This window comes from Misgurnus anguillicaudatus, chromosome 3 (assembly GCF_027580225.2).
Source record: "Misgurnus anguillicaudatus chromosome 3, ASM2758022v2, whole genome shotgun sequence".
NCBI classification, from domain to species: Eukaryota; Metazoa; Chordata; class Actinopteri; order Cypriniformes; family Cobitidae; genus Misgurnus; species Misgurnus anguillicaudatus.
Genome location: NC_073339.2, coordinates 7,201,076 through 7,216,056, shown reverse-complemented (window position 1 = coordinate 7,216,056; position 14,981 = coordinate 7,201,076). Strand labels below are relative to the sequence as shown.

Sequence of the window (14,981 nt, the reverse complement as noted above, 5' to 3'; positions counted from 1 at the left end):
ATTCAGGAGAACTGAACTTTTTGACTCCACTAACTGCCTCAAGCAATACTCTTGGACGTCTTTTAGAGAGTCGATGCCGCGAACTTTGCATATTTTTAAGAATCCAATGTTTAACTGCTCATTATTATCCACGTGAACACTCTCTTCCTCAATGGCACGTCAGAGCTTTGTTTTCCAGGGACCGAAACTAATCGCGACACTCGCGTCTCCTGGAAATCCGTTTTTTTTCAACCAATCAAAGCCGACTTTAACATTCTCACAGGGTTTCCAGAAAAGTGTACGAAAAACATCAGACGTTCAGCCAACAGTTTGTGGGCGTGACGTCTGAGGCTGAGACTAGTACTAGGATAGCTGATCCACTTTGGTCCATTCACTTTTATGTGCGTTTTTAAACATTACTAAAGTAAAATGAGTTTAAAAATTGAACTGAAGTAATACAATGTTAAATTTGTATCTAGTGTACAGCATGATTTCTGTATATGAAGCCTTTTAACACCGCATGTGTATTTTTATCCAAAGTAAAGTTACTTCCACATTTACTGTAGTGTGCAAAAGTCCCAAATACTGTGTATGAAGTGAGAATAAAGGGTTACTGAGAAATTACTCATTAAGTCTGAAAGAATCAAGGTACTTCACTCATGAAAGGAGAATTTTGTTATGACATATAATGAGAATTGTGACATTTGTCAGAATTGTCAAAAATATCCCATTTTACATGAAAAGACGTGATGTCATTTCTCTTTACATGCATTGACATCAGTTATATATTTTCTGGAATACTTGTTTCTGATTGTTCAGCTGTGACACAGAGTATTTCGATGTTTTCAAAATATACGTTTGTTGCTTGCATCATGTAAACCATGTGCATCACGTGTTTTGTCAAAATAAGTGCCTTCTGCACACGCATCAAAACCATTTATGATAAAAGAGACGCTCACGTTCACAAAAAGTATCTGGCAAACGCAAGTGTCTCTTTTATCATTAACCCTATAGACGCGTCTGCAGCAGGCACATATTTTGAAATAACCACACACATGACGGGCTATACATGTTGTGATGAACTTTGCATCGAGCGCCCTTGAAAAAAGAAGTCACGGGCCGCCACTGGTGCCATTTAGCAAACTTAAAATGGTGTGTGAGGCCCTCAGTAGGCCTGCAGCTTATGATGAGCATAATAAAAACATTGCTAGAAGCTCCGGATTTTTTGTCAAAGTTCAAACTGAATGTAAATTATCAGTCACAGTTATGAGTCACTTCAGTTGAGTTACGCCTCCGCTAACAGAAGCGTATTGTTTTCTTCATGTGGTTTGTGTGAATAAATGGCTCCGTCTCCATCAAACTTTCACCCCCGGCGGTAGAGAAGTGCTCTATAATGTTTGTTTTGTTTCCTGTAAATAAACTTTTATTATGTGTTGTTGTTTCAGCCTACTAAGCTTTACCTTCTCCCACTCATCACATCATGAGCTAGGGTGTTAAACCTGAAAACACCCAGCGGTTAACCACGTGGAAAAATAAAAAATCAATCTTTCATACACGACTGGTCTAACACCATGCATCTAACCATATCGATGGGGAAACACCTCCTCCACACTGCCTCTGTTTTTATATTTACTTGTCTTACTTGTAAACCACATGGGTTTTTATATATTTATTTTGCCTTTCATGTGTCAATTCTCTTTGTGAAAACTGTACATGGGGATTCAATTTGAGCTAGGCTATTTAATCTGAATGAAACATACAGTATGTGACTCCATTTGTGAAATCCAGGCAAAAGTCTCCTAATCTGAGATTGCAAGCATCAAAGTTTGACTTCAATCTTTGACATGATCTCAGTCAATATTAAAGATATCAAGGTTATATTTTTAAAGAATGTTCTGTACATTATCTAGGATGATTTTATGTAGAAAACAGGAAATCACAAAAAATGACTTTAACAGGTAGGGTGAGATATATTAAATATTAAATTTGAATAAAAATATAATAAAAATATACTTCATTATGTTTAAGATAGGCTATGTGTCCACACGCTTAAAACGGTCTTAAAAGTTAGTTTGTCCCTAACTAGACAAATCTCTGTGTTATTATTAGAACAACACATTTTGTGTTGTCTTGTATTGTCAACACAAAATGGCACTTAATGTGTTAAATAGCATAACAGAAAAAAGTGTAAAAAAATGGACACATTCTTAGAGTGCATTTAATATTAATTTATTTAATTATTTCTATACTTCACTTACGTTATAAATATAAAAACGTTTGTGATAAACTTTACTAAAGATCAAAATTAAAAATAAAAAACCCCAAGAAATTTCTGTTTATTATCGAATGTATTTTCCTCTCACCGTTGTGTCGTCACAGCAATTCCGCCCATGACGATGACGCACACCGGCCCGCGCGCTGCCGTACCGCAGTGGCGCTAGAGAGTCGCGCGTCGTTGAATCAGGGCAGAATGTCATGCATTGTTTGTTTTGTTTGATGGGAAGCGTTTGTCGTGTCGTTACCGTACTAAACGCAAACGGTGTGTGCATTTACACATCAGTTTATTTTGCAATAACATGAATGAAGTCGCGAGAGGGCGGAGTGTCCAGGCGCACCTGACACGGAGGCGAATAACAAAGACTGAGGCGATTTAACCACCGAGATACGTTCATCATCATCGTCATCATGAAACATTGGAATATACCGCTTCTGCATTTAATAAGTTTCAATTGCCATCGTTAGCGGTCGTTGTCCTTTCTGGACGGTGTGGATGTATGATGCTGTTTGTGTGATGTGACGTGCGCGCGCTCGTTGTAAGATTATATATATATATAGTATTCTGGTATAGCACGCGCATATTTCAAAGTATATCGATACACTAGGTAGCTGATCACCTGTAATCGTGCAATAAACAGCCACCCGGTTTCTGAAACGCGTGGTTTCTCTTTAAATGGTGCGCGATTTGACGCTTGGATAAGGTTTAAGGTTTAGGACATTGACTGCATACTGGACCGCATATATACTGTATTTATTATTTTGATGTCATCGTAAGGAGATCGTGTTAATGATGTGGATCAACCCCGAGGAGGTGTTGTTGGCCAGCGCTTTGTGGATGACTGAGAGAGCGAATCCTTATTTCATCCTGCAGAAGCGCAAGGGCCATGGCGACGGAGGAGGCGGACTCGCAGGTAATGCAGTCACTTATTCAATAAAGTGTTTGTTATTTAATGACAGAAGTGGTTTCTGCAGAGCTGTTTGGCATGCAAATGTTTTATGAAAGTGTCTGTTAAAAGCAAATTGAGTCGGGTATGGAGGTGTTACGTTATTGCTTACGTTTGCGTAAGTTGAGACGCACCTGTGCGCTATTACCTCGGCGTGGAGAAGATGGTTGGGTTGATATGAAAAGATGGATTGGATTACTGAATGCATCCGTTAAACTAATTTGTTCAATTTTAAGCGTTATTTGAGTGAAACGTTACATTGAAAGATGCATGTTTAGGATTTAAAAATGATCAGTATTTGACTTTTTGCTTCTTTGACAAGATAGATAGATAGATAGATAGATAGATAGATAGATAGATAGATAGATAGATAGATAGATACTGTAGATAGATAGATACTGTAGATAGATAGATACTGTAGATAGATAGATACTGTAGATAGATAGATACTGTAGATAGATACTGTAGATAGATACTGTAGATAGATACTGTAGATAGATAGATAGATAGATAGATAGATATTATAGATTGAGTAGATAGATAAAATAGGTAGGATAGATAAAGTAGGTGCCTCACGATTAGTCGCGACTAATCATTTGCAGAATAAAAGTTTTTGTTTACATAACATATGTGGGTGTACTGTGTATAATAATTATCTAGAAATAATTGCATATGTATATACATGTTTATATTTATATAAAATTTTTATATTATATATAAATATAAATATTTATTATATAAAGTATATTTTTTTCTTAAAATTATGCATGTATGTTTGTGTATTTATATATACATAATTATTATACACATGTACACACACGTATATTATGTAAACAAAAACTTTTATTCTGCAAACGATTAGTCGCAACTAATTGTGAGACAGCACTAATAGATACAGTCGGTAGCATGGGTACAATAGGAAGGATAGATGCACTAATCACTCTTTAATGGGCAAATGTGTTTCTAATAATTTATTAAAGGAAAACACCACCGTTTTTCAATATTTTACTATGTTCTTCCCTCAACTTAGATGAATTAATACATTTTCATCAATCCCCTTCTTGCTTAAACTTCCGAAGTCAGGAGTGATGATGTTACTGCGCCCAAGGTCGAAGTGCTGCAAAGTGCAAACTAAGTGATCTTCCGCCATGCAATATAGTTCTCATTTTTCATCCGCTTAGAAAATCGCCATGTTTTATTTTGTGCCACAACACTTACTCATGTAACAGTCTTTAAATAGGGAAAACATGGAAGTGTTTGGTGGCTTTTAAATTCATCCCTGTTTGGATCCTAAGGAATGAATGGGGCTAGGCTAAATGCTAACACATTCAATACAATCTGTACAAAAATTAAGTGCACGGATTGAAAAAAAGAGAGGTATGTATTGTTCGTCTAAGTTGAGGGAAGAACTGGTGGAATGTTGAAAAACGGTGGTGTTCTCCTTTAAAAGTCAGATATATCAGTGACCAAACCAATTTCTATGTTGTTAACATTATTAATAATATATATATATATTAAACCAAAAGCCTTGCTACAGGTCAGTGAAAGCAAAGCTGGGGTTGTAAATGTGTTGACAAATTCCTCACCTGACCTGACCTGTATTTATAGGTGGGCAGCGCTCAACCTCCTTATCTCTAATTGTCGAGTGTTTGCTGTTTCATGTTGAGCTTTAAAGTGAACAGGTCCTTTATTACTGAGATATAATTCTAAGAGTCGAAACGTTGCCTGTAACCGTGTGTCAATTCCCTTTGTGTCTGTCATCGAGGGAAGACAGACACAAAGACTACACAACTGAGAAAGATGATGTCATTGTTACATAAGTGTGTGAGATGTGTGCCAGTTGCCATTGAGAGTTGGTCGCCCTGGCACGGCCCAGACAAATCTTGGGTAGTCCGCATTCAGACGAAACCCCTGAGGGAAACCGACTAAATTTCTTAGAAATATTTTTACTAAACTTTTGTATCTTTCTTGGCTGTTATATGTGACCCTGTTTGTAAAACCAAATTTTTAATCTAATGATGAGATGAGGAGCTTTAAAGTTTGATTTCATACATTTATTTCACATTGATTTCTCTAACTGGTACTGTAAGTATACACTGTAAAAAAGCGATAACGAACAGTGACTTCGAAATAAAGTTCTTGTTTTTTCTTTAATTTACATAGTCATACTTCTCTAAAAATGTTTTACAACAAGATAGTCAGCAAAATATTTAATGATCTAAAGATCTAGTGCCCAGGTTGGTTACAAGAGGCCAAACATTATGTTTGTGCCCTGGCAAAAAGCTATTTTTTGCTATTCGGCACTGTGTAGTATCAGGTTGTTGCTGTTTAAAAGGATATTGATTTTGACTATGTGTTTTTGTCAGAGAGATGATCTACCAAAGAATCCAATTGAGAGCATCTACAGTCTATATTTAGAGAAGACAAGCAAATAATCCTCCCACAACACCTCGACTGCCCAACAAAATCTCAGAATCACATCATAGTTTCAAATAATAATAAGATTAAGGGCACCTATTATGGCCTTTTTACAAGATGTATTAAGTGTCAGATGTGCCCAGAATGTGTCTGTGAAGTTTTAGCTCAAAATACGCCACAGATCATTTATTATAACATGTCCAAAATGCCCTTATTTGGGAGTTATATCTGTTTTAATGTCTGTACCTTTAATTGCAAATAAGCTACAGCGTCTCACTTCCTTACAAACAGACAGTGAGCGCTGTTTCACTTCAAATAGATCTGATTAATACAGTCTGAGACAATAGTATCTTGTGGACGGAGTACAACTTGCTTAGGGTGGAAACTATGGTAGTGCAAGACTGTAAGTGGGCGGGGCTTTATCAATGTGACCTCACATTGATAAGAGAATTAAAACGGCATGTCTAATGAGACTGCTTTGGTTTAATGGGGGTTAAAAAACAAGGAGCAGATGGTTTTTTATCATCGTAGGGTGGTTGTGTTCACACGTTGCCAACAAACATTTATGTCCAAACACCTTGTAAAAGTGGATTTTGCATAAAAGGTGACCTTTAAACTTGTATTCATACATATGCTGGAGACCGGCATGTATCATACTTGTATAACCCGCTACATGTGTGCATTACGCAGCATGCTGTGTGCAATATTGTATCCCATAATGCAATTCAAGTTTACTTAGAGGCACAAAGAGATGAGTCTGAACAGATCACGTGACGTTTACTGTACTCTCAGATCTCTGCTCTCTTGTCTCTGCAACCAAGGAAACCATTGCTCATCCGAGCAAAACTGAAAGTCATGTGTTTCAGAGGCGGTGTAATCTCACCCTTGCAGAAAAGAGGAAGACTAGAAGATCCCTGTTCTCAACCACACATTTAAGTGTGGGAAAATCATTGCAGCACAACGCAAACCTTTGTCATAGTGCAAAAGTAATGACTACAAAAAGCTCAACTTATCATGCTTCGGTACGTTACAATTCATTTAGCATGACTTGGCAAAGCTGTATCGGTCCCAGAATGGTACAAAAAATGTAACTGGGGCAGTACCTCTTCAAAAAGGGTGCATATTAGTACCTCATACTGGGACGTTAAAGGTACATATCTGTATGGAGTTTTTGAATGGTACTGTCCCAGTGAGTGTGTTTACATGCACAGAATAAGCAGAACTATCGAAAATCTGCTTATTATAGATAAGACCGGTTTTCCTGCGTTTACATGCAAATCCATAAACCTGCTATGCAGAAAACAGCTTTACATGATGTTTGTCACATTTAGGCAGTGACGTCACCACCTATAATCGTTAAAAAAGTCAATGGGAAATCTGTCTAAAGCTATAGTATTGTATATTTTCTTATGTCTGCAGAATCTGTTAATGTAACATGAACTTTTATTTTCCCAGTTTCTTTGCCAACTGTTTGAGTCGAACACAAACTTTTATGTGTTACTTTGCGCTTATGAACAAAACTGCGAGAAAGCTGGTTAAGGTGTTTACATGCAACACGAAATCGGGGTAATGAGCAAAAAACTACCTGCGTCGATCGTTTTTTGCTTAAGCGGTTTTATCCGAAAAAAGAAATCTGTTTTATGCGTTAGGATGACCCCACACGTTTTCAGTTTATTAAGCAAAATCGGCATAAGACTGCCGATTATGCGTAATAAACTGTAAACACCTTAACTGCAGCTTTGTCTCCATGTTAGAAAGAAAAACGTCACAAGCGGAAGTAGGCATGTAGTAACGCATAACAGTCTGCGTTCGGTTGGCAAAAATTTAAGTTAAAGGTGCAGTATGTAAATTTTAGCGGCATCTAGCGGTGAGGTTGCGAATTGCAACCAACGGCTTAGTCCACGGCTCACCCCTCGCTTTTGAAACACATAGAGATGGACAAACATGTCATCGTCTGAGACAACTTAGCAAAAAATTGTCCTTTAAAGAGTAACTAAACCCTAATCCAACTTTTTTTAGTTACTGGTCTGTAAGAATGATGGTTTATTAGTGCTGTTCATTGATTTTAGTAAGTTTTTGGATATTTGGATATAAAGTGTTTCAATACTACAATATATGGTGTAAAAACGTCTGAGTGCTGCCCTCTTCAGGTTGAACGGTGGCTACTGCAGTTTAATTTTCCTATTGGATGTTGGGTCCAAAAAATGACTCGTGACGTAAGCAGGTTCAAGCTTACCACGCCCTTGTTACGATCTCACCACACACTTGGTACGACCTTAGTTCGTCCCCTCTATCTCTGTTGGGATCTGCCCATTTTTCTTGCATTTTTCAAATATTGCCAGTGGGTGGAGTCAGGCTCTGACCAGTGGTTTAGTTACGCTTTAAGGGCTTCTGTAAAAAAAATGGTAGCACAAAATGGTGACTTCCATGTAAGGGGACCCTCAGTGTATGTAGATAAAAAGGTCTTGTTCTAAGGCAATAAACACATAACGGTTCATTATGTAAGGTCTTTATGCACCCCTGATAATATAGTTTTGTATATTATTTTGCATTATCTGTCAAAAGATCCTTCTAAAAATTACACACTGCACCTTTAACATTAAAATCAATGTTACAATAACAGGTTCTGCAGACATGAGAAGAGATACAACAGTTTAGCTTAAGACATTTTTGCTGTCTGCTTTTTTGAACAACTTTATGTACTTTAGGAGGTGACGTCACTGAGAAACCTGACAAATCCCCTGTAAACGCAGTTTTCTGCATAGCCGGTTTACTGATTTGCATGGCAACGCATGAAAACAGGTTTCTAATAATAAGGAGATTTTTGATAGTTATCCACTTATTCTGGGCATGTAAGCTTACTTACTCAGTGGTGCAGATCTGAAGATAGATAAAATGTGATGCCAGAGGGAGAAACATGTTGATCGGTAGGTTTTGCAGATGTTTTAATTTGGCGTGTCAGATACTAACAATTCCTCAGTCTCCCCCCTGAGGCAATGCTAAAGTTCCTCATCTAGATGTTTCAAAGCTTCAGGTTAAAAAAAATAGTTTTGGCCAATTCAATACTTTTTATATTTGTCAGTATTTGATAAATATCTAGATATATACAGTACTGTGCAAAAGTCTTAGGCCACCACCACCAGAAGTTTTAATGTCCATCCATATTTATTTTTCAATCTATTTTATTAAGATGCAAACAGAAAATCCAGAAAATGCGTACAAAAAATAATATTTTCAGGACTAAATGTCTTCTTTAGGCATCGTCTTTGTTTACTGTGACCTCTCTTGGCACTAAACACATCTTGAGCGTTTTTAAGCAGAATGAAGTAAAAAGACTAATTTCTTGAAAAAACCCTAAAAACTTAACACATCAGTTTACATTTTTATACAGTTTTTAATACTATATACACATTTACTTTTTAATACTGACCTGATATAATACTGATTCTGGCAGTAACTCATTTTTTTCAAAAATGGCATTTATTGCGTTTTGGAACCAAACTCTTCAAATGTTTACTCCTTTTTCAACTTCAATTTACCAAAATTAATATTGTTTCTGAGTAGATGGGAACGAATAATTAAGCCATTTTTATGAATTAAATTTTGTTCATTTATACCTAATTTACATACATTTTACCAAAAAACTTATTTTATAAAAAATGCAATATGAACAAATAGTTTATTTAGATTTTGTTAGCTTGTTGCAATTAACAGTAAATCCTTACTGGATATAAATGTTAGGCTTATGTTTTTATTGTGATAATAAAAACACAAATTTATTGTAAATTTTATTTCTATGTTATTGTGACACTACCAGTCTCGAGTGTCGATTAGGTACACCAGTACTAGGGAAGTGTGCAATAATGAACATGCCCAGATTTATCCATATCTTAATGACTCGCTCCCGTTGTTCCTGTTTTATGTGTTGGTAATCTGTTAAATTTCCCTGCTCGCCTTGGTTTCCTACGTCACAAACATGTAACCAATCACATCAGCATAGTAGTTGAATGCACGAATCATTAGTTTGAGTCATAGATATTATGTATGGATGCTGCATAGACTCAGTTTCTGTGAATGCTTTTAACTGTTAACATTAGTGCAAAAAAAAAAAAACCCGTGCAGTACACGTTTGCATTGTGTGAAACCGAACTTAGCAGTTATATGTCTTAAAAACTGCCGAATGTAACATCTATATCTCTATGTTCCAAGGTGGTGTGAAAGAGTGGAGGCGGGGACTAATTTGCATATTCATAGATCTGCATATGAAGAGTTTCGTTGCAAAATGAGATTTTTGTCAAAACATGTTTATTATTATGTTGTCATGTTATTATTTTGTTTTATGGTGCTACTTAGCTGTATTTTTTAAGTTATGAAGGTTTAAATCAAAACAAACCAACTGCAGTTTTTATTAATTGAAATTAATTGGAATGCGCAACCAAAAAACAAGATTTCTGAACAATTAAAAAAATGGTGGTTATCTCGTTTTGCAACGAAACTCTTCATATACTAAATGAGAAAAGGCTATAGAGTTGCATTTAAGCTGTTATAAAGCATGAAGAAATGACTGTCACACATATGATATTATGATGCTCAGTTTTAAGTGATAAAATTATCGCCTACATAGGGACTTTTAAAGTATTTTGGTAGCAATTACAAATTAGATTTATGCATTTGGCAGATGCTTTTATCCAAAGACTATTACAAGGTATACATTTTATTTCAGTACTGTGTGTGTGTTTCCTGTGATTAAACTCACAATCTTTTACACAGCTAACGCTGAGCTACCAAAAAATTGCTCTTGTAATCAACCTCAATTAAATTAACATCTTTATCATGTTTCTAAATGACTGGAAAATATTGGAAAGTCAATATTTTCAAAATATTGGATCAATAGGTGTGGGATTCCTGAACTAATGCTATTTTAAGCCGCTGCTTTCATAATCGGCATCATGTCATCATAATCCATTGCCTAATATTCACTGTTTTCCCACAGGTCTTCTTGTTGGAACGCTCGATGTCGTGTTGGACTCCAGTGCCCGTGTGGCTCCGTACAGGATCCTCTACCAGACGCCCGATTCACTGGTTTACTGGACCATCGCCCACGGTAACATACTGCCTTCTTACCACCCGCCGCCTCCCATTCTGGAATATTCCCTTGCAGTATTCCGCCTTCTCCCCGGCGGCATTACCTCATGGCCTAGTGCATCTAAAGTGGAATGGGAAGTCAGAAATCAATGTGCACTTTTCTTTCAAACGTTGCTTGAGTTCACTTACTGTCTTGGCTTTGAAAGTTCAGCACAGATCGTTCACCCTTTAAGCAGAGTTTATGTCACTGTCCAACAGTGATTCACTGTCATTGGTGTGTGTTTAATGGCACATTTACAACAGCGTCCAAATATGGCTCAACCAATCAGAATTTCAAAGCGAAACATTTTATGATTTTAGTTTAACTGTTTTAACTCCAGTTGTTTGTGATTTTTATTTGTTATGAATAATTTCATATTTCTTCAGTACAAATAACAAGATTTAACATATATCCGTGAAAAAATGAAATGCCTTCTGCGTACACATAAATAGTAAATTTAGATCAACTGAAAATAATAGTTTAGTTTCCTATTTTTTTATTTTCTCTAAGAATTTTGTCGTTTCGTCATTAGTATGTTGTCCAGAAGCTAGATTTATATGTGAAAAAAGTGGTTTCGAGTAGATCGGAATAATGCTCGTGGAGATATTCGCGATTGTTTTTTAAGCGCTATTTCGCAGTGCCAGCCTTAGCGTAAGGCTAAACTGGTATGTTTGGTGTCTTTGGACTCGGCAACGATTTAGGACTCTACAGAATCGACTCTCCTAATTTTTTCTAAATCTTCTCTGGGAATTTTTGCCGTTTTGTCATTAGTATGTAGTCCAAAAGCTAGATGTGTATGTGACAGTGATGCGGGGGTTGATGCGAAATGAGCGGGTGCCTGCGGTAACCAAAAATATTTTAAATGCTATTCGGATCGAGGTCGGTCGGGTTGTTTGAAATAAAGATGCCAATTAACTATTTTGAACAGTTACTACTTTTAAAAAATCCTGGCCAGGGAGCGAGTCGGGTACAATATTTTTTTTTTGCAGTCCGAGTTGCTGCCGGGTTAGGTGAAAATGTCGGTCGGGTTGTTTACACGTTGACCTGCGCATCACTGATATGTGATAAAAGTGGTTTCGAGTCACTCGGAATAATGCCTGTGGAGATATTCGGGATTGTTTTTTAAGGGCTTTATTTCGCAGCGTAAGATAAACCTGGTATGTTTGGTATCGTTGGAATCGGCAACAATTCAGGACTCTAAAGAATCAACTCCCATGAAAATACGTTAATCACTGACTTAGTGTAAGGCAAACCTGGTATGTTTGGTGTCGTTGGACTCGGCAATGATTTAGGACTCTAAAGAATAAACTCTCCTAATCTTCTCCGGGAATTTTCGTAATTACGTCTTTAGTATGTAGTCCAGAAGCTGGATGTATATGTGACAGTGAATCGCGGGTTGATCCAAAATGAGCGGGTGCCTGCGGTCACCCTCGGTTACGAGGCATCCAAAAATATTTTTTATGATATTCGGTTCGCGGTCGGTCGGGTCGTTTGAAGTAAAGATGCCAATTAACTATATTAAACAGTTACTACATACTGACCCGCGCATCACTTATATGTGATAAAAGTGGTTTCGAGTCAATCTGAATTATGCTTGTGGAGATATTCGCGATTGTTTTTTAAGCGCTATTTCGCAGCGCTGGACTAAGCGTAAGGTAAACCTGGTATGTTTGGTATCGTTGGACTCGGCAACAATTCAGGACTCTTAAGAATCCACTCCAATAAAATATGTCAATCGCTGCCAAAGTTATAGGCATGTAAAAAAATTCTGACCACTAGGTGGTGTTGTAAATGCAAGTACCAAGTGTCGTGTCAATACGCATAAGCTTGGTGAACATTACAGATTTGATTAAACTTTTCGTCTTTTGTATTTGTAAAATTACATACATATCTCAACATTTGCTATTACAAACAAATAGCGATTCAAAAAGGAGAGTGACTCGCTGATTTGCTCATTAAACTGGAAAAGATACACCACCGCTTAGCAGAATACAGCATTTTGCTGTATGTATTTACTGTATTTTTTTTAATACAGTAAACTGCAGTAGACTGTGCAGAGTATACATGCTGCAAGAATAGCACTGGTTACACGGCAGTACACTATAGCGAATACAGTCTGAAGCATGATGTCTGATGGATGAAAGAGATCTCCTGCCTCCCAAAGGAGCAGAGAGTGCTCCGAAGCAAATGCAGTTCCCTCCAAACTCGATTAGCTAAGAAACAGATTTCACAAGCCCTTACTTTGATAGCTGTAAGCCATTTGGTGTTAAAGACAAGCAACAAAAGAGACTTGTGTGCACGTTCTCTACAAAGCATCTCTTTTGTTTTGGTGCTTTGTATATTTTAAAGCAGCTATCTGAAATGTAGGCATACATAAAATTATCATAGGTTTTTTCTTATTTTATTTTTTATGTTAAAAATATGTATATTATATTCATATTTTAAAAAATTAAATTAACGCATTTGGCAGATTCTTTTATCCAAAGTGACTTACAGTGCATTACAAGGTATACATTTTTTTTCAGTATATGTGAACCCATGACTTTTTGCGCTGCTAACGCAATCCTCTACCACTGAGCTATACAGAAGCTATAGCTGCAATCATTAGCTGATTTTAGAGTCTTAATACGGCGAGTACTTTAATCTTGTCGCAGACGGGTTATAATGAATCATTTATCTTGCCAGTACTGTATTTGATTCATTGCCTGAAGAGAGCCGAGTTAATGCAGATTTAATTAAATGATGTGATCTGAACGACAAATCTGGAAGCAGTTCTGAAATGTATGATATTAAATATGTGGATTTGTGTTGTTTGATTTGGAGTTGAACTCTTTATTTATCTGTAGGGAGCTCTCGTAAGGAGATCACGGAGAACTGGGAGTGGTTGGAGCAGAACCTCCTGCAAACGCTCTCTATATTTGAGAATGAAAATGACATCACTACTTTTGTTAAGGGCAAAATTCAGGTGAGACAGATCAGCATCAATCTCTGTTCTTTAAGTGCTTGCATTGCATTTTGGGATATCTTATATGGCAGCGTTTTAGGAGAACAGAGTCGTATTCTCTCTCTATATCGGTCCGTCTGTGTCTTTCTATTCAGGGCATCATAGCTGAATACAGCAAAAGCCACGACATCAAAGAAGACGACGACACGGACAAGTTCAAGGAAGCCATCGCTAAGTTTCGTAAGCTCTTCTGTATGCCCGAGGAGGAGAAGCTGGTGAACTATTACTCCTGTAGCTACTGGAAAGGGAAGGTGCCACGTCAGGGCTGGCTGTATCTGAGCATCAACCACCTCTGCTTTTACTCTTATCTGCTGGGAAAAGAGGGTGAGGAGATCTCAGCTCTTATAACATGTGTGTGATGAACTCTGTTGGATGTAATGTTGTTTAAATTGCTTAAAGCTACATCATAACTAGGTACAATGTGATAAATTGCATCTCTTCCAGTGGTCAACCAATATAACTTTTCATTTTATATTTTCAGTTTTATCATCTAGTGTGAATCTTTATATGAATCTGTATTTTTTTTCATCAGAAATGAATCTCGATATAAATCTGATTTGTTTCTGAACACAAACCATATGAGTCTTGATATGAATCTGTGTTTGTATATGAACACAAACCATATGAATCTTGATATGAATCTGATTTGTATCTGAACACAAACCATATGAATCTGGATATGAATCTGTGTTTGTATATGAACACAAAACATATAAATCTGGATATGAATCTGTGTTTGTATATGAACACAAAACATATGAATCTTGATATGAATCTGTGTTTGTATATGAACACAAAACATATGAATCTTGATATGAATCTGTGTTTGTATATGAACACAAAACATATGAATCTTGATATGAATCTGTGTTTGTATATGAACACCAACTATATGAATCTGTGTTTGTATATGAACACAAACTATATGAATCTTGATATGAATCTGTGTTTGTATATGAACACAAACCATATGAATCTTGATATGAATCTGTGTTTGTTTATGAAAACAAAACATATGAATCTTTATTTTAATCTGTGTTTGTATATGAACACAAAACATATGAATCTTGATATGAATCTGTCTTTGTATATGAACACAAACTATATGAATCTGTGTTTGTATATGAACACAAACTATATGAATCTTGATATGAATCTGTGTTTGTATATGAACACAAACCATATGAATCTTGATATGAATCTGTGTTTGTATATGAACACAAACTATATGAAT

The 14,981-nt window shown here is 36.5% G+C and overlaps 1 protein-coding gene across 1 annotated transcript in view; it reads left to right on the top strand.

The window, feature by feature from the left end:
• Nucleotides 1-2,374: 2,374 nt before the first annotated feature.
• Nucleotides 2,375-14,981, top strand: part of tbc1d9 (TBC1 domain family, member 9 (with GRAM domain)) — a 33,273-nt gene continuing 20,666 nt past the window's right edge. Inside the window, exons 1-4 of the mRNA XM_055204366.2 lie at nt 2,375-3,167; nt 10,612-10,722; nt 13,590-13,708; nt 13,843-14,071. Of these exons, the coding sequence (XP_055060341.2) occupies nt 3,044-3,167; nt 10,612-10,722; nt 13,590-13,708; nt 13,843-14,071 (583 nt within the window). The 5' untranslated portion in view covers nt 2,375-3,043. The remainder of the gene's footprint in view (nt 3,168-10,611; nt 10,723-13,589; nt 13,709-13,842; nt 14,072-14,981) is intronic.